The sequence below is a fragment of the Scyliorhinus canicula genome, chromosome 1, assembly GCF_902713615.1.
Source record: "Scyliorhinus canicula chromosome 1, sScyCan1.1, whole genome shotgun sequence".
Lineage (NCBI taxonomy): Eukaryota > Metazoa > Chordata > Chondrichthyes > Carcharhiniformes > Scyliorhinidae > Scyliorhinus > Scyliorhinus canicula.
In genome coordinates, this window is record NC_052146.1 from 147445316 (window position 1) to 147466620 (window position 21305).

Genomic DNA, 21305 nt, shown 5'->3' on the forward strand with positions numbered 1-21305 from the left:
AGAGCAATCCAAACATTTCAATATAATCATTACAGAGAGTACAATTTTGTTCACACTATACACATTGGAAATGTTGCACTCTGCGGTGCTTCAATTCAGTTACAGACGGTTGGGATAGGCACACATTCTGAGCGGTTTTACACGGTTACCAGTCCCTTGGACTACATTGATTAAAATATCTTACACAGGGGCGTTTCCCGGTTGCGCTTTGGTGGCGGCTGCCCCAAGCTTAAGTGTCTTCTTCAGCACGTAGTCCTCCACGGACCTTGAAATATGTCAGTCAGCAACACTTGGGGGCACGGTAGCACAGTGGAGGGTGGCAGGGTAGCACAGTGGTTAGTACTGTTGCTTCACAGCTCCAGGGTCCCAGGTTTGATTCCGGCTTGGGTCACTGTCTGTATGGAGTCTGCACGTTCTCCCGTGTCTGCGTGGGTTTCTTTCAGATGCTCCGGTTTCCTCCCACAGTCCAAAGATGTGCAGGCTAAGTGGTTTGGCCATGCTAAATTGCTCTTAGTGTCCAAAAAGAGTAGGTGGGGTTACTGGGATAGGGTGGAGGTGTGGACTTAAGGAGGGTGCTATTTCCAAGGGCGAGGGCATACTCGATGGGCCGAATGGCCTCCTTCTGCACATTAAATTCTATGATTCTATGACTCGGTCGAGGACAACTCTTTGCACTGGAAGATCAACAAGTTGCGGGCAGACTAAAGGAGTGCTGGACTGCTGGATGTGCAGACTTTTGAAAGATGTTAAATTGATGCCCCATCTGCTCTTCCAAGTAATTTGTAAAACAAATCCCATGATTACTTAAAAAAAAAATTTAGAGTACCCAATTCTCGGTGCATCTTGCACCGAGTTGATGATCCTACAACAGCATTTGATGTTTGTCTTTGAGATGTTGATTGAGGAATAAAAATTGGTCAGATCAGTGAAGAAAACTCCCCCAATGTTCTTCATCGTAGTGTCATGGGATGGGTGGCACGGTTGCGCAGCTGTTAATACTGCTGCCTCACGGCTCTGACCCAGGTTCGATCCCAACCCCAGGTTACTGTCTGTGTCAAGTTTCCATATTCTCCCGTGGGTCTCACCCCCAGAACCCAAAGATGTGCAGGGTAGGTGGATTGGCCACGCTTAATTGCCCCTTAATTGGAAAAAAAGAATTGGGTACTCTAAATTTTTTTTTAAAGTAATCATGGGATTTGTTTTACAAATTACTTGGAAGAGCAGATGGGGCATCAATTTAACATCTTTCAAAAGTCTGCACATCCAGCAGTCCAGCACTCCTTCAGTACTGCACTGAAGTGCCCAAGTCTGTGGAGTGGCACCATAACCTATGACCTTTGACTCTCCGTGACGACAGCAGTGCCAAATAGGCCACAGCCAGCACCTTCACTGAGATGTTTGATTTATTGCAAATAGGAAAACCTATAAAATAACTGAAAGAAACACCACATCACAGGATGGCTTTGCATAATGCTAAACTTTATTGTTCTTTAAAACATTTCAACATTTTCTCTTATTTACACTTCTTTTCTAAGCTGGGAAAAATAACATATACTGCATAAGTTTGCAACCTGATTTTGTCAGAATAAGAAGGGTGCATTTCAGAAACCATTAAGAAAAAGGAGCACATTAAACATGCATTACTATTTATTGATTTCCTTTGACTTCTATCTTACTGAACCATTCCAGTTGCAGATTTTCTTTACTCAGAACTACAAGGGTAGTGATCACTAAACATTTAGCAATCAATAATCTTGTCGTTCTGAGTAAAGAAAATTGTTCTCTTGCAAGATATTTTGCAATATTTAGAAAAAACAGAAACATAAGTTGGTGATCCTTAGATTGAGCCTGTCAGGAACTTATATGTGCTCTCATGGATTTTTCCTAATTTATTTGAGCTCTTGATGATGTTGGTAACAAATAATTATAAGCCGAACCGAAAAATGCCCTTGATATATTGAAGGATTTGGGCATGTTCAGACCTGGGGACAGAAGAATTCCAAATTTCAAGCTGTTGGCCTCCATCATGGCGCTTTTCAGTGTAGGCGACATGATTGCAACGAGCACTGTGCTAACAAGTTTTTAATTGTTAGGTGATACTATATGGCAGCACGGCAGCACAGTTGCTTCACGGCTCCAGGGTCCCAGGTTTGATTCCCGGCTTGGGTCACTGTCTGTGCGGAGTCTGCACATTCTCCCCGTGTCTGAATGGGTTTCCTCCGGGTGCTCTGGTTTCCTTCCTTCTATGACTCTATGATTGCAACACCAGGAAGCTGGGAAGATTTCCTTTAAGCAACCAAGGGGAATCTATCCTCACATGGTTATACTCCCTGCGACTAAGACCAAATAAATTTGTGAAACACTTCACCAGGCAACATTGTCCAATTAAGATTCAGCATTTTTGGCATAGAGCATTTAATTCAACTTAAACACAAACTTGGACTTTACAATGCAGTAAATATTACAGAGAGAAACATGCTTTATAAAAAGTTAAAAATACAAGTTTTATCATACAATTTTTAAAAATGTAAGCAGTTTGCTTAACTGGAACAAAACCATTACAAGTGATTTTGTAGTTCTGAATTCCTCAGGTGCCCCTTACACAAGGTTCAGGTACACCAGGTGAGCAATCCCTACAACCTGCAGACTGACACACAGTGCCAATGCAGCCAATTTCAATTGCCATTCGGTGGTAACTGCAGAATTGACTCCAAGAATGACTATTAAACCATTGGATACAGATAAATAGATCAAGAGCATCAAGGAGAACTAGGCTGGCCGGTGCCATTGTAAATTTAGTTCAGTTGCAAAGAACATTAGATGGGGAAGCCAATTTACAATTAAAATGTTATTTTTGATGGCATCGCTGAATTTGTGTCCTGCACTGTGAATGGTGTCAGGAATGGCCTAGTTTCATTGTCAATCACTCCCAAGGAGATTCCAACTCAGGTTCAATGTAAGTCTCTTTATTTTCCCTTCATCTCCTCCAATAAAGCACCTTCCTGCTTTCTGTGAATTAGGATTTCCAATTAAGAAAGAACTTGCAATATTAAAGCACAGTTCACATCCTCAGGCCTATCTTCTGCATCGTGAGGACTTTAGCTATGTGAAAATTTTACTTGGATTAAAATCCTGCTCCTGAACGTGTAACAAATTTAATAGCGTAGACTATTTCCAGCATTGGCATTAAATAATTTTTTTTCAATGACTGAAATGAGCCTTCTGCAGTCACCACTGAAACAAATCTTTTTTGAAAGATTTCAGGCGACATGATCAAAGCAACAATTCAGTAAAGATACAATATGTATCAACGTATTCGGCTTGCGAGCTGAGAGATGCAATTGCTTCACGCTGTAACTTTACACAAGACCCGCAAGGCATTTCTTTTTGAAACTTCGATTGCAGATACATACATATGCAGAAGAGGTTACAGGTTCTGCATCCCCTCAAGTGGAACAGGAAACACTTACTTCTGCGCTTCCAAATAAGGTCACAAACAATGCTTAAAAATAATGGCACTTAATTAGCTCTGAGGACAGCACTATACAGGAGTCAACAACAATGACATGAAATGTATGGAATTCAGGATGTACAGGACAGTATATATGCTTTACAGCATGCATTGCATAGTATGTACAGATTAAAGTATGCATTATGCTATACCAATTACACTATATACAATGATATTATGCAAGATTACAATATATACAATACAGTACAGATTACAGTACAAATCATTAAAGTTAAATCTATAAAATATCGTGTGTGCTTTCATAAAAACCTTTTTTATGTTCAACGCTTTTTAAATGATTGATTGACAAAAGAATAAAATACAAGGTTGTTTTGGAACTACAAAGGCACTTACATCATATCTTACATATTAAACTGAGATTGTACTGTGCAGTCTGATACAGTGCATCGACTAGAAATTGGGCTTAAAGTATTTTCACTGAACTATTCCCCAGAGCGACTGCCATAAAACTAATTGTATTACAACTGAATTTTAAGAACCCATCTATAAATGTTACATACGTTAATGCAAGTAGAATTTGTACATTACAATCCATTTGATTCAAATTAATTATCACATTGGTTGCTTGCAGCTTTTTTGGACACACATTGGCTTATTTTTAATATGTCAGTGCCTTAAATATTATGGCTTCTGGATTTATAAGCCAGTATTTTGGCAGCTAACACCTGGGGGTCTAAAAGCTGTGGGTATTGCTTCATAACAGTATCCACGAGGTGGGGTTGGAAGATGGCACACAGCTTCATGCGGACAGTTTCCCATTCCTCTCCGCAATGGTCATGTGATGACCACTGGCTATTTTTCCAGTAGGGATCCAGGATTTGTGGGTCACAACTTTTCACCGCCCAGACATGAGGGTCTAGAAGACTGCTTGATCTACTGTTAGGTGCGGTATGGCATGAATCAGGCCAGCAGCTCCTTGACCTTTGGGAACCGGGTGAATTGAAGTCACTTGGTAGACTGTGGCTGAACTGTGACATTCTGCCCATCACCATGCAGCACGGAGAACTGTTGGGTGGGTTTTGAGGGTAACCACAAGGGCCTAGTGATGGCATTGACTCATGTGAATGGTAACTGTACTGATGATGTTCTAAGCTGTGGGTTGGTAAATAATATTGTCCATTGTTTATAGAATATGGCTCACTGTGGCTTTGAGATCTAGAAGGCCACATATCAGAAAATTCTTTCTCAAATGACACAAAGCCTTCATCGTAACTCTTATGCGAGGTTGAACACAATGAATTGGTTGGGGCATTGACAAAGCCTGCACGATGGAACCACTCAGTGTTTGTGTTTGGAGGTGACCTTTTTGTTGGTATAGCTCCTTTTGATATTGCACTGCTCTCAGGTGGGTTTGCATTCTGTACTGGGTACTGCCTGTCTGGACTCAGTCTCTGCAATGAGCCATTATCACCCTGATTAAAGATGGATGAACCATTATCGGAATACGGCAATCGCTTTTGCACACAGGCCTTTTTCTCTTCTTTATGCGGACTTGCAGAGTTGAGGTTCTTAGTTGGAGAGGACCTGGCAGTAGCACGGAGTTCATCGGCCACTGAACGCTGGGGCTGATTAATTCGCTCAGGGTGATAGAATTTACACTTGATTCCATAAGTGCATTTTTTACCTTTAACAAAGAATTAGAAGATAAAAATTCAGTCATTTCTTTAAATTCTTTGAGAGACAATCTACTACATATGTAAAACTCCCATCCTAAGCTTCAGAATTCCCTCCGTAAATCTCCATCTCTTTACCGCGCTACTCCTTTGACGCAGCTTTTGACTACCTTATGCGACTTTGTGTCAAATCTTGCTTGGTAATGGACCTTTGAAGTACCTCAGCATGTTTTATTATTTTGAAGGTGCAATATATATGCAAGTGATGTTGTTATTGAGATAATCAAGCCATACTATTGATCCTTCAAAAAAACATCATAATATATTTATTTCTTACTTTTGTTCCTTGCTTCCTTGGTAGTGGTGATACATAGGCCAGGGTATAATTGTACTTGGGAGGTTGGTTAGCTCAGTTGGCTAGACAGCTGGTTTATGATACAGAGTGATACCACCATCGTGGGTTCAATTCCCGTACCAAATTTCTTTTCTCCATCATTTTACTGGCACCAACTGCTCACTGGTCCCCAAGCTCATGTACCCTGTCCAGCCATGAAGAGCCAAATCCCGTCTCATTCTCAACCATCATGTGCATTGTACACTTCCCAGCAAGCATTTTTGGATAAGAGTAATGATGATGAACCCTTGCTGGTATCTTCCCCTTCTTAACTTGGGGTACTGAGCTCCATTGTTGGGTCTGCCCCAGTCAGTCCAACCAAGTGTAAGAAACTTGTGACTTTCCAGGTCCACACAGCTGAGTGGATTATTACATTGTGCTCTTGGGTGAACTTTCTGGGACTTTAAATTGAATGCTCACAATGCAGGTTTTAAACAAATTCAGGGTTCAATTTATAATAGAAGGCAATCAATGAAGCACAAAGGACAGTCACATGATGCTGAAGAACCACCATGTTGTGGTAATGGATTGTATGATGCATAGATTGGGGCTACTGTATTCTCAAACTGTGAAGCCTTGATTCTAGCGATGTTGTTGTTGGGAATTAATAGAAGCTGTAGGGAGTAATCAGTGCAACAATCGTCCTATAGACACTAACATATTACAACCCATCAGTCAGCTGGGTAGGTTGACAATGAATCAAGGTGGAAAAAAAAGTGAGAAAAACAATGATTTTCTCGAGATTCACATCTGATGCACACTGTGCAGTTCTAACCTTAGTGCAGTTGCATAGCATGCAAACATATGTGACTTTATTACTTTTACTTATAATATTGCAGTGTTCTTTTTTGCAGTGAACAAATCCCTTTCAAGGTATTCCAGCAAGATCCACCCATTATACTTTATCATTTATACTTAGCCAGTCATTTCTGTTTATCATCATTATTAGCACGTCTGTGGATTATTTGCTTTCCATCTCAACTAATGCTACAATGTAACTTTCTTTCTCTCTCTGCTTCCTTCCAGAACTTTCCAACCCTGCCTTAGCCCCTCTATTTCTCTGTCCTATACCAAGCTACTGGAATGTGCATCTGCACAATATGGTTTCCCACCGGAAAACACTTCAGTTACCTAAATCCAGAGAGTTTAGGACAGATTGGCAGAGTCAAGTGCCCACAGGAGTCCTCTCGAAATTTGACCAGCCCACACCATGTAGCATCCAGCTCCAGAGGGAACTTGGTGCAGCTAGGCACACACCACTTGTAAAACTATTGATTTGAAACTCTATCTAAAACTGACTGTTAACTATCAATATCCCCATTGCCAGGTCTGCTGCTCCATGTTTCATTAGAATAGAAGCTGGCAGTTCAAATGATTGTCGGTGCCCTGTGGCTGAGATGTTGGTGACCAAGTCCACAGAAGGTTAACTTCCACAGTGTCATCTTGTAGTGACCTCAATCACAAATTGATCCTACCCTTAAACTTGAAAATGGTCGAGAAAGGTCTGCATATTGTAAAGCAAAGTACTCACCATAGGGGCAATGTTGTCGTTTATGCTCTGGCATTACAGGCTTTATCCGCAGGAAATTATCCAAACTAGGCCCATGACGCCCAAGGGGGTCATCGGGGGGCATGAACCTACACAACAGGAGAAAGCCATTATTATAAAGGGACAACTGATTAATCATCATTACATAATCAAAACATTTTGCAATAGGAAAGTTTCACAGGACAAGTTCAGATTGACATAATCAAACATGGTTAAGATCGTTGAAGCCAACATAATTTTGCCCAATTTTAAGAATGGAGCTGTAGCATCAAGGGGCAACTGGGAGCCAATATGGTCCAAAATACAATGGGCTGGATTCTCTGGTCCCCCAGCCGCGTGTTTCAGAACATCATTCGCTGGCAGTGAGATTCTACACACCGCCTCTTGTCAATGGGGTTTCCTATTGAAGCCATTCCACACCACTGGGAAACATGTGGGCTGTGAAATGCCGCTGGCGGGAAACGTGAATCGCAATAGCTGGAGAATGCCAGTCAATGTCACCTCTGGCACTTGGCTCTGTATCCAATCCCAACTGGGAAAAGAAAGTTCTCCTCTCTGCATCCTAAATGAGAGTGAAGGTGCGATCTCCCCGAATGGGGACAGAGACCTGTAGCACGAGATTAGCCGGGCATCTCCTAGTACTCGGAGTGCCGAGAAACAACCCGCTATGTAGAACCCATTTGGGTAAATCATGAGCCTCAGCGGGGAACTCCCCAACAAGGCTGCACTTAGGCCCATTTTCTGCACTGAGGAGATCCTCTCGTCAGAACTCATCAGTGCAGCGAGTGATTAGGATACCATTTTAAAATGGCGTCCCAATCTCTTGAGCCCCCAATGTGACCTCGTATTGGCCCCCGCCCTCCAAACCCAACTCACTATAAGGAGGTCTCCAAGCTCCACCCCGCATCCCCGGCACACCCATGCAGGGTGGCTTGATCACCTCCACGCAATAGTGCCAGCTGCCAGTGCCATCTTTGTTAGATCTCGAGAAGACCTATTAGGGTGAGACTCGCCATCTCACTCTAATATGCCGATTTGAAAGAAAGTGATTCCACTCACAATGGATCTCCCGGTACTACCAGGTGATCTGCGCGTGCCGCACTGCTTTTTGGGTACAACCCAACTGGTAGATCCCACCCCGTCTTTTGCCATTTAGTTCCTGTTCTCAAACGAGTTTGAATCTTCAATATGAAGCTGCTCACAATTTGGTACAGAATGGGAATCTCACTCACAAATGCAAAAGAGATGATTACGATGGAATACTGCTGAATAATTGCCCTTTTGGGCTACGTTATTTTGTTGCCATTTTATGGAGAGAGCAATGAAACTGAGAGTGCTTTATACTGATCTTGGGTGAGCAAGCAAGAGATATGTTCCACTCTTTGATTGTGACATGTCATTGTGATGAACTCAAACATTCACCAAATGAGAAACGATTGAATTTGAATTGTAAGAGCCACTCCAGAACATTAGCACCATGTTTAATCATTACCTTGCTCTCTCTTCATGGTTGACATAACCTGGACAATTTTGAAACTTGCAATGTGTTCTTACTCATTGGACATTTTCCAAATTGATTACTGATAAAACGCAGACTGGTTTCTTGTCCCTAAACGTTACAATATGAATAAGTACGCCACTACTGCTCAGCGGTCTTTGGATTCAGCCGTATTTGCTGGGTTTTGCATTATTTGTTGAATTTTAATGAAAAAAAGAGAATTAATTGATTCAACCAGCTGAGCATGCTGACTGTCCTTTTTGGCTTGTTTATAGCTTCTTTCTGTTCCAGTAGTTCCGTTTGTTAGTGTTCGAGGTCAGTGCACAGTCCAGGACGTGCAGAATGGAAACACAGAGCCAACTTCAGTCAACTGTTCACAGTGTTGGCTGGATGTCAAATTATTTTGGTTCAAAATGTCAGTGAGAAATTCAGTTGAGTGCTAACACTCAGGATTTGCAAGGGTCACTTTGTAAACCATCCCTGCTGGATAGGGAATGGATGATACACTCTTGCCCAATGTTCCTTTCAGCTGACCCACTTGCCTGGCAGGAACAGCTAAACGAACACAAGATTTGCTTTTGCCGTCAGTACCAGTTAATGAGAGGAAATATTCCTCTCTGATTTTGTGCGCATGTAGTTGAAAGATTGGTGATGGTATCTACAGATAGTTAGATTGGTTTTGACTTTCCCATTGACATTCAGAATAACCTTAACCCCAAATAGATCCAATTCCTGGTTTAAAGTTTAGAAAGGTTTGCATTGTCAGACACAGTATCCAATCATCCGAAGTAAAAATCAAAGATTTTGGTTTCAAAGTGCAGCACAATCTTAATGTAAATCTCATCTTGAGATTGGACTTCACCCTATTGGCTTACAAACACAAAATTTGTACAGTGCAGAAGGAGGTGATTTGACCCATCAAATCTGCACCAAGCTCTGAAAGAGCACCCTACTTCAGCCCACTTCCCCATCCTTTTCCCCATAACCCCAGCTAAGCCACACATCCCTGGACACTAAGGGGCAATTTTAACATGGCCAGTTCACCTCACCTGCACAGAGAATGACAGCTTAAATCTTGCTGTGGCAGTTTGAAAATTTGAATTCTATTTAAAAAATATAAAATGCTGTATTGGTGAATGTTAGGTTGTCGAAAGAACCCAAGTGACTCGGTAATCCCTTTGGGGTAAGCAGGTTGCTGTCCCACCCTAGTGTGGCTTACATCTTTCACCAATCCCATTTCAAAGTTTGGTGAACTGCCCTCAAAAATCTGCCACAAAGACAGGAGGCCAATTCTCCGAGAAAGTGAAGATAGCCAATAAATGCTGATCTTGCTAGCGACAGGCGCATCTTGAGATAGAGTCGCAATAAAGCAAAATCAAGATCAGCTTAAATTTATCCTGTTTAAGAGAGAAATTAAGGGGCAGCACAGTGGCGCTGTGGTTAGCACTGCTGCCTCACAGCACTGAGAACCCGGATTCGATCCCGGCTCTGGATCACTGTTTGACTGTTTGTGTGGAGATTGTACATTCTCTCTGTGTCTGCGTGGGTCTCACCCCCACAACCCAAAAATATGTGCAGGATCAGCTAATTGGCCACGCTAAATTGCCCCTTAGTTGGTAAAAAAGACGTGGGTACTCTAAATTTATTTTTAAAAAATAAGAGAGAAATAAAATTAACAATCCAGGTCTTGAATTAGAATATCAGTGTGGTTGAAATGTTAGGAAATAAGGTGTGGTAAATCTGGAAATTGTGCTTACAGGATACCAAGTTTATGTCATAAAAGCTGGAGTTATTCATAAACAGGAGATGTCAGCCTGAATTAATTGCAAGAAACATGTTGAGCCCAGTGGGTTTCTGCTGAAGGTTGACTTACTTGTCATTCACAAATGAGTACATCAGCAAACGCTCTTCGATGAACTTTTTCCACTCGGGCTTTTCATTCTGCAGGTCCCGATAGGTATCATTTGAAACAATGATGCCATCAGTGTCATATGCCAGCTTGACAATGAAACGGTCATCATAACAGACGATCCTCTTTCCACCGACTCGCCGCGATGGCGTGAAGACAAGTATCTTTTTCTTTTCGAGCTCTCGAAGGATGTGCTGGTCTAAATGAGAATTAGTGATGGATCAGCAATTAAAACAATAGGAAAATTAGAGGCTTTTTCTGGGTAATTGGCAGCCAGGTTTTATCAACAAAATGATTACTTGCAGTGGTGAAATTACTTTAACTATTCATGACTCAATTCAGTTCTGTTGTTAGCATTTGTCCATACAGAAAGATGCCGACAGTTAGATTTAGAATTTCATCACTTCCGTATTCATAAAGTTAGAAAAACAATCAGAGATTGTGCAATTAATTATTCCCTTTTTTGGAAGGAGTGCCTGTTCTTCATGGAAGCAATACATCTGTAGGGGACTGATAGGACCATGTGAAGCTCGGCTGAACCAAATACAATATGTATTGTGTGCAAAATTAATGTTGCATACATTATAGTCACACCCTGCCGATAATTGTTTTGAGTTTCACTAACGGCCTAGATGTCGATCACTTTGAGGTTCATAACTGGAAGACAGTGGTGTCTTGCCGGGCAGTGTAAAAGCTTGTTGTAAAGCTGACTCTGTTTTACTGTCCAATGCCCACAGAGATCAGAAAGTCAATCTCTGGTTTGCACTCAGGCAGCTGATCCCCGGCAAAGCTGCAGTGGGAATGCCATGATTGGCTGCACTGCAATCTGGAAATGAAAACTAAAAGAAAAATTAGCCAATGGGTCTGAGAAGACTGGAAATAGGTTCATTTGGAGGCTGGCCAAGGTGATCAGCAGCACGGGGAGAGTTTTGGTGGTGAGAGAGGGGCACCTTGACAGCTGACAAAAACCCACAAATTTAAATGATGCAAGAAAACCATTGTTTTGTCCACCATGCACCAAAGAATACTGACTGCGGAATACATGAGGCAGAGACTGGAATTCTCCGGCCATCGCGGGTCACTTTTCCCACCTGCAGTGCATCCCTGTCTACAGTTTCCCAGCGGCATGGCGTGGTTTCAATGAAACATCTCATAGACAAGCAATGGGAAGATGGAATCCCGGTGGCAGTGAATGATGTGCTGCCGACATACACGTGTCTGGGGAACCGGGGAATCCAGCCCATAGTGTGGTCAGTCATTAAAATATTTCAGAATTGGACCTCAAACGGGTGTTCGACCTCCCCTTCACATGTGCAAAGAGCCTAACAACCTTTTTCAAACATGACCCCTGGGTGTTTTTAGAGGAACCTTTAACGATATGACAGGCAATGCATTCTGGTGTGGAATGTGCACGCGCAAGGCACTCACAGTATTGCAGGAAAGATGGTTCTTGAATTTTAGAAAATAGCTTTTCTAACTTCAGAACATCCAGAAGCACTTTGATGCCAACTAAGTATTTATTAAACTGTCAGAAGTGTAGCAGCCAATTTATGCACGGCAAGATTCCACAAATGACAATGAGATAAATGACCAGAGCATCTGTAATACGGACACATCTGCAATAATAATCCAGGCTTCTGCATGTTACATAATCCAAAACAACGAGGAAATAATTAGTCTTTGTCAATTCAGTATCACATCCCCAAGTACAGTGTACTTCATTCGCAAGAGTTTTTTTTACATTTATAATTTAAAGAAATGTGCATTTAATGGCAGCAACTGGATCCAGACCAAGTGGGCGGCCTGGTAGCACTGCTGCCTCACAGCGGCAGGACCTGGGTTCAATTCCGACCATGGATGACTGTCTGTGTGGAGTTTGCACATTCTCCCAGTGTCGACGTGGGTTTCCTCCAGGTGCTTCTGTTTCCTCCCACAGTCCAAAGATGTGGCCATGCTAAATTGGCCATGCTAAATTGCCCCTTCATGTCCAAAAAGGTTGGGCGGAATTCTCCGCAAGGCCCGACGCCGTTGTGAAACCTGGAGAGGTTCATGACGGCGTCGGAAGCCTCTCCCGGCCCCCTATTCTCCACTACCCGGGGGGATAGGCGGGCCGAACCGGGAAACTCGGCGGCCGGGCGTTGTCCCTGGCTTCAAGGCCCGGCGCGCCAGGAGTGATACCGCGGCGGCGCCTAATGACGTCAGCCCGCATGCACGGGTTGGACAGCTCAAACCTGCGCATGCGCAGTTGCCGTTTTTCCCCTCAGCCGCCCCGCAAGACGTGGCGGCTTGATCTTGCTGGGCGGCGGAGGGGAAAGAGTGCATCCCCTTGAGACGCCGGCCTGACGATCGGTGGGCAGCGATCGCGGGCCAGTCCCCTCCCGAGCACGGTCGTGGTGCTCGATTCCCGATCCGCCCCCCCCCTCGGCCCCGCACTTACCTGGCGTGCCATGCTCACGACGGCGGCGACCAGGTGTGGTTGCCGCCATCGTGAACAGGTCGGGAACGGCAGGCCGCTTGGCCCATCCGGGTCGGAGAATCGCAGGCCGCTGTGAAAAACGGCCGCCCGCGTTTCTCCGAGCGGCATGTCGGAAAACCGGACACGCAATTTTGGGGGGGGGGGGGGGGGGGGGGTGGTAGAATAGCGGGAGGTGCGGGAGCGGACCTCCTGCTATTCTCCCACCCATCGTGGTTGCGGAGAATCGCAGCCGTTAGGTGGGGTGGCCATGCTAAATTGCCCCTTCATGTCCAAAAAGGTTAGGTGGGGTTACAAGCTCAGGGTGGGGGCATGGGCCTAGGTATGGTGCTGTTTCATGGGTTCAGACTTGATGGGCTAAATGGCCTCCTGTACTGTAAGGATTCTATAAGATCGATAGATAGACTGAAATATATTGTCCCAATTATGTCACCCAACAGCTGAAGCTGTGAGATGCTCTTGTGTTAAGATCACTGGCCTCGGACCCAACAAGGCCTGAGAAACTGGGATGTTGAAAGTTTCTTTGAAAGCTATCAGCAATATTACCATTCAGCAATAATGGGAAAGCAAGGAAATATAAGGGGAGGTAGTGCCGCAGTGGTATTTTCACTGGACTGGTAATCCAGAGAACTAGACCAATGCTCTGGGACCCAGCTTCAAATCCCACCAAAGCAAATGGTGAAATTTGAATTCAATAAAAATCTAGAATTGGAATTCTAATGTCTAACGATAATCATAATACCAATGTTGATTGTCATAAAAAATACATGTGGTTTACTGATGTCCTTCAGGGCAGGAGATCTGCTGTTTTGCATGTGGTTGACCCAGAAATGGCCCAGCCAGTCACCCAGTTCATTCAAAAGAGTCAAACCACCGCAAGCTGATTAATTGGAACATGTGTATACCTGTGATCGGCACGTCGGGCCTTGGTTGTTCCTTCCTCCAAGATGGGACAAAGACAGTGATATCTGTGTGACCTCTCTCCAGGAACCAGTTTACAGCCAGCTGAATCCCATGGCAGGAAAAGACCTCTTTATTCCCATGACTGAAAAAGGAGAGCAGATACACTCAGAATTGCATTCTATTCATCGCTTCATCTTGTAGTCTGACAGCATTTGCAATTGCTGAGATTGCACAGCAATTGCACCATGATTTTTTGGGATAAAAGTTTGAGCTGGGTGACTATGGAATGAAAGTGACAAACTTTACATGCACATCAGGCAAACTGCTAACTGATACTGTACTATAGTGCTGATGACTCGCCTGCTACATTAAGAATTCTGTGCAAAAATGATACACTTCCAACTAGTTTCTTTCCCATTGTCTCCTGCTGAAATTTTGATTTTCCTTCTCTTTTGCTCAATTGCCTGAGTAGCATGTTTGGGTTGAGGTTCATTGCAGGGAATGATAAATGAGAACATGAATTCATCCAGCCCATGACTCTGTGTGCCAGCAGTCACACAGCCAGAAGTATGCAGCCACTTACAAATTCATTACGATTCACTTTTCCTGCTGGTAGCGCATCCTCGCCAGCGGGTTTCACGGCAGCAAAGCGTGGCTACAATGGGAAGTCCCATTGAAAAGCGGCGGGAAGATAGAATCCTGTCAGCAAGGAACAGTGCACCAGGCATACCCACCACCACCTCCAGGGTCAATGCCAATGGGCACCGCCAGGGTGCTGGGTGCAATGTCCATTAACCCTGGGCTTCCAGGTACCTTGGGTTCCTGGACATCAGTCCGCAAGAAGGGAATATTACACGGGGCCAGATGCTATGGCGTAAAGCCATTTGATGATATTTAAATCAATGAAAATTCATAGTAATCAGGTTCATGCCCTTTTTGGGCATGAACCTGATCACGTCATTAGCAGGCGTTGGGGAAAGTCTCAAACTGAGATCTCCCTGGCGCAAATCCTGTTATAGCCTTCCCGGATGATTTGGAGGCCATAACGGGATTGTGCCCATGAGGATCAGATTTGAAAAACCGTGTCCATAATATTTCAATATTTCTAATTGACCATATTTCTCAGATCACTAGCACCTCAACATACTTGACTGCTGTAATTTTCATGACCTTACCCAACATCAATCAATAGGTCACTAGAAATAACCCTCTTATTAGATGAGAAGAATGGGTCAGAGATTCCTGTATGTGTATGCGTGTTTGTATGTAGTTATGGGGGGATTTTCCGGCCATTCACACCAGCAGGATGAGAGAATCATAGAATCACTATAGAAGCACAGAATTTACAGTGCAGAAGGAGGCCATTCTGCCCATCGAGTCTGCACCAGCTCTTGGAAAGAGAACCCTACATAAGCCTACACCTCCACCTGTAACCCAGTAACACCACTTAGCCTTTATTTTTGGACACTGAGGGTAATTTAACATGGCCAATCCACCTAACCGGCACATCATTTGATATTTTTAGGTCCTGCTGATGGAGAAGCCCCTGCCATGGGATCCCGGCAGTGTGTGTGTCTGAGGGGGGGGGGGGGGGGGGGGGGGTGGAGACAGTGGAAAATCCCATTGACAGGAGGTGGACAATGGCACGCTGCCTCCAATCTCGCCGTGGGGGCATGGAAAATTCCCCTCCATATATGCACATATATAATAATAATAATCTTTATTATTGTCACAAATACGTTTACATTAACACTGCAATGAAGTTACTGTGGAAAGCCCCTAGTCGCCACACTCCATAGCCTGTTCGGGTACACTGAGGGAGAATTCAGATGTGCATGTCACACTATTTCAATGAAATTTACACATATGACTGCAAAACTATGAATTGGCTAAGTTTCAGTTTTCTAATGGAGCTCAATTTGAATGAGTCACTGGAGCTCAATCTGTGATTGTACACTAGGTGAGTTAAATTGTCATCAAGGTACTGCTGCAATAACTACAGTATGGTCATTTACTGTAACTGGGAAGGAAGAAGGCACATTTCACTGAACTCTGACTCAGTTCAGAGGGAGGGAAATTTCTCATAATCTAGTCTTGCAAATACACAGGTAAAACTTGACCCCACATGCAACATTTTATTCTAAGGTGCCCATGGCTGTGGAAATACCATGTTTTAAAATAAATAGGTTGGTGACAACTTGGTCAGTTTATTGAGAGAAATTTCCAGCATAATTATAAGTCCTAATCTTTAAAATGTAAACTGCCGGGGGCAGCACGGTGGTGCAGTAGTTAGCACTGTTGCCTCACGCGCCAAGGTTCCAGATTCGATCCCAACTCTGGGTCACTGTCCGTGTGGAGTTTGCACATTCTCCTCGTGTTTGCGTGGGTTTCACACCCACAACCCAAAGATGTGCAGGGTAGGTGGATTGACCACGCTAAATTGGCCCTTAATTGGAAAAAATGAATTGGGTACTCTAAATTTATAAAAGAAAATTTAAACTGCCCATGGGCACAAAATGTGGTGTTCAGAGGCATTTGTAGCCCAAATAGTACAAAGGATATTTCAAAGAAATGTTGCCCATATGGGGCGGCACAGTAGCACAGCTGTTAGCACTGTTGCTTCACAGTGCCGGGGATCCCGGCTTGGGTCACCGTCTGTGCAGAGTCTGCACGTTCTCCCCATGTCGGCATTAGTTTACTCCAGGTGCTTCGGTTTCCGACCACAAGTTCCGAAAGATGTACCGTAAGGTGAATTGGACGTTCTGATCTCTCTCTGTGTACCCGAACAGGCACCGAGGGGATTTTCACAGTAACTTCATTGCTGTGTTAAGGTAAGTCTGTTTGTGACATGAATAAAGATTATTATCTACAGGTTCTGCTATAATATTAGTTATAACTTTTCGCCTATGCCAAGCAATTAAAAATGTATCTTTTAAGTAAATAATTAAACGACCAGTGCAAAGTTTTGATATGACGTTCCTACAACAGATGATAGCTCAATTCGATTCAAATCAGCAATGTCTGTTAATTTCAGAAGGTGATTGAAAATACTTTAATTGGATTAATACTCTAAGTCACTCACAGGCCTCATCACCTATTTTTATATTCCATTTTTTGTATGATATTTTATTCCAGTGACAGCTAAGATGATTATGATCTCTTCCTGCAATATTTCCAATTACTGAATTCAAGATTACCTTCATGCATCTTAGAAACCATTGTTTCTTTCATATTGCACACAAATATCAGAGAATCATAGAATTCCTACAGTGCAGAAGGAGGCCATTTGACCCATTGGGTGTGCACCAACCTTCTTCCCACTTCTCTGTCCTATCCCTGTCACCTACCTAACCAGTACATCCCACTAAGGGGCAATTTATCATGGCCTAATCCGCCTATACTGTACAGCTTTGGACTGTGGGAGGAAACTGGAGCACCTCGAGGAAACCCATGCAAACATGGGGAGAATGCGTAAACTCCACACTGACTGTCACCTTAGGCTGGAATTGAACCCGCGTCCCTGCCGCTGTGAGGCAGCAGTGCTAACCACCGTGCCACCATTCCGCCCCAACAAAAGAAGAATAAATACTTAACAGGCATCAACTTGCAATGTGAAGCAGAGAGAGATTTATTTTTGTAATAATTCAAGATCAAGAATAATTTTAAGAAGGACTTCTATTTTTAGAGACTTTCCTGGCCTCAGACATCTCAAAGCACTTTGAAAATAATGAAATAATTTTGAAGTGTAGTCACTGATGTAATGTGAAATATGTAATAAGCAGTTTGTGCACAACAACGTCCCATAAACAGTAATTTGATAATAACCATATAATGGGTCGGCTGAGGGGATATTTATTGCCCACGGAACTGAGGAGAATTCACATGCTCTTCCTCAAAATAGTCCCTTGCGTTCTAATGTCTCACTGAGAGGGTTGATGGTGGATGGGATTCTCCGGTCCACCAGACACGTGTTTCTCGGCGGCGCGCCGTCCGTTGGCGGCTGAATTCTGTCTTCCCACTGCTTGTCAGTGAAATTTCCCATTGTAATCACCCCACACTGCCAGGAAGCCTGTTGACTGGCCTTCGCTGCTGGTGGGAAAATTGAATTGCAATGACCCACAAATTTCGGCCAGTGCTTTAGTTTAATGTTCCAGCTTTTAAGTGCAATCCGAAAGTGTAGCACTCCCTCAACACTGGAGCAACAGCTTAGAACTGGTGCTCAAGTCTCTGGAGTTCGACTTCAACCCATGACGTTCTGAATCAGGCGCAACCAAACAAGCGGTGGCTGAAACAATGTGACGTCCTGCATCACAAAACAGTTTCCTCTGAGGTTGTATGTCACGCGGCACAACACCCACGCCAGGAAGTAGAAAATATCTACATCAGTGATACTTGTTTACAAAGCCTAACAATTTCCTAACCTCCAACTATTATAATTACTGCGCAGTGTCTGTAGGGTGCTCAGACTATCCTTTTAAGCACAGTCCTGAATGGCGTCACCTAAACCAGAAGTGGCTTTTCTCATTTTCTTCAGTTTCCTCAGGAGGAGCAATCATCGCAATATTTAGGTTGTGTAATTATAAGAATGTTGTTGACAGGATGGAGTTAAAGCACAGCTGTCAGTATATTCAGCTTACGCTACTGGGCACAGCTGAGTAAGGATAATTTGACACTAACAGGTCAGCAATAAGGAAACAGCCATTCCCTCCAAAAGTTTAAAGTGGTTTCCAAATTTATAGCAGTTATGATATCACCAAGATCACTGATGAGAACAAAAGTATCCTCATTGAAGCAGTGAATTTACAGTTATTGTTGATTTTACCTGCAGATATTGGGGAGATCTTCTCAATACACTGCCTTAGAAATATAAATACCAATTCTAACTCCTTCCTGGTCCAATGAGAACAGGGTACAGACATTAAAGTTGAGGCTCCATCCTATCACTCATGTCCCTGCTGCATTCCTACTTGTTACTATTTGATCAGGTGCATTCTTCCTTGGTTGCCAATGTGTGGAGGTCTGGTAAATCACGGTAGCACTGTGGTTAGCACTATGGCTTCACAGCACCAGGGACCCGGGTTCGATTCCCAGCTTGGGTCACTGTCTGTGTGGAGTCTGCACATTCTCTCTATATCTGCGTGGGTTTCCTACGGGTGCTCCGGGTTTCCTCCCACAGGTCCCGAAAGACGTGATGTTAGGTGAATTGGACATTCTGAATTCTCCCTCTGCATACCCGAACAGGTGCCGGAATATGGTGACTAGGGGATTTTCACAGTAACTTCATTGCAGTGTTAACGTAAGCCTACTTGTGAGAATAAAGATTATTATATAACAATTATTAGAAATTTACAAAAGCAGGCATCCAATGACAGCACAGCGGCGCAGTGGTTAGCACTGCTGTCTCACGGCGCTGAGGTCCCAGGTTCGATCCCGGCTCTGGGTCACTGTCCGTGTGGAGTTTGCACATTCTCCCCATGACTGCATGGCTTTCACCTGCACAACCCAACAATGTGCAGGGTGGGTTAATTGACCATGTTAAATTGCTGCTTAATTGGAAAAAAAAGAAAAGGGTACTTCAAATTTAAAAAAATAGTTGGCATCCTATGACCAAAAGGGAATTCAGAGACAATTTTAATGTACAGTCGTACCCGAAGGCTGAGCTGCCAGAGAAATATTGACCAATGCAGGGGCAGGAACAAGCCCAGAATAGGGCCAGGAAGATTGTTTGTATACCTTTGGGCTTTCTTGTGAGCCAGGAGGTACAGGGAGCTGCTTCAGGCCGCAGTAGGAAACCAAAGCCTCCTCCCCTGCATCAGGTTACCATACCCCACTGACTCCCCCTGCCAGATTCCCTCGTGTTGGTGACCTCAGATTGCTCGCACAACCCTCTTCCTCACTGCTAAAGACTTTTCCCAGGGATCCCTGGCTGGTGGCTTTCTAATCCCATTCCAGCCTATTAGAATCAGGTATCAGCTCACTTGCCAGATGGTAATGGGACTGGCACATGTCTCATACTGGCGTGTCCATGTGAGTTTGACACATGCCCAGCCAGACCAACACTGGACTCATATCCCGAGTTCATGGTTCGAGAGCATATTCAGATCCAGGACCATTTATTATTACAGGATAAATGCAAGCCTCTCAATTTGCTGTTGTTTGTCACAATTGTTCATCTTCAGCCACGAGCTGCCTTTGATTAGTTCCTCCATGTTCGAACATTAATGGAATGAATTGTGCATTGCTTGTTATCTTGTTTTATAAGTCGGAATTGTTTAAAGAGTGTTTAGTATAGTTGCCACTGTCCCAGATGACCATAGGCTGCTTTCCCCTTCGAGGGGGGAGAGCTGACTGGTGGTGATTTAACCTGAGGATCACCACACCTCAGACGATGAGAAGGTTTGAGAAGGTGGGACTTCATGAATAACTTCAGCTTCATAAATATCCACAGTTGATACAAGAATTCAACCCAGGCTGTTGGCCCTGCATGAACCAGCTATCCAGCCAACTGGGCTAAACTGGCCCCCACACCTTTAAGAAGTGTACCGCCTTTATGAATCACTGTGATGCAAATCTTTTCCTTACGTTGCAGGGTGTGTGAACAACCAGTTCAGCTGTATGTTCAATTTAATTGCAAACAACAGCATATGTGTTTTAGTTTGATTGCTTCATGTTTGCTGAAGTGAAACTTTTAAGATGACTTTGGAGGAGAGTTTTGGGTGGGTTGTTCTGACACACACAGCTAACTGTTCAACTTTGTTTGAAATGTTATATAAAAATATAAATAAACTTAAGGGTCCATGCTCGTTTACAATTTTCTATTTTCTATATGAAAATGGTAAGTTTAAATTTTAGACATTGTTCCATGAAAGAAAAGATGTCATTTGTCTGAGAGATTTGAAATTCTGAAATTGGGGGTCATACAGGCCTTAATCTCAGTATTTGGTCTGCTTTCTAATTTGCCTAAAAATTAATTTCTGCTCTGAGGTAGTCCTAAAAGGACTGAGTGAAGTTAGTTTGGTGTTGAGTTTACACATGTTTCCCTCATTGTGAAGCTTGACGATTGCTCTCAATGTTGAAATTAGAAACCTCAAAAAACAGTCCAGCTTCAAAGTCTTGTGCTGTTTCAGAGCAGCGTGTCTCACAGAACAGCAAGTTCACTGATTCACAGGTGATCAGGACCGTTCAGATTTGCTCCGTTCTTTATGGAAACACCCATTAGAAATATTTTTAAAACAGCTGTTTTGACTATGGGTCATGGCTGAGGTGGTTGACAATCTGCCATAGCTTTTGAGGGGGGGGGGGGGGGGATTCTTCGGCAGCATCTTCCAAATCCACCCTCTCGACCGCCCGAAACGGGGAGTGAGAAATGTCATGAGGAGCTGGGGGGAGGGATGGCGGAATCACTCCTGCTCCTCTTACCAAAAAGGCAAGACT

The 21305-nt window shown here is 43.6% G+C and overlaps 1 protein-coding gene across 6 annotated transcripts in view; it reads right to left on the reverse strand.

The window, feature by feature from the left end:
• Nucleotides 1–1458: 1458 nt before the first annotated feature.
• The window catches only part of LOC119968513 (ribonuclease ZC3H12A-like), a 28386-nt gene continuing 8539 nt past the window's right edge, over nucleotides 1459–21305 (reverse strand). For all 6 annotated transcript variants that reach the window (XM_038801203.1, XM_038801202.1, XM_038801200.1 and 3 more), the window contains exons 3-6: nucleotides 13874–14013; nucleotides 10460–10694; nucleotides 7071–7177; nucleotides 1459–5156 (exon numbers count right to left, since the gene is read on the reverse strand). In XM_038801203.1, coding sequence (XP_038657131.1) covers nucleotides 4147–5156; nucleotides 7071–7177; nucleotides 10460–10694; nucleotides 13874–14013 — 1492 coding nt within the window. In that variant the 3' untranslated portion in view covers nucleotides 1459–4146. The remainder of the gene's footprint in view (nucleotides 5157–7070; nucleotides 7178–10459; nucleotides 10695–13873; nucleotides 14014–21305) is intronic.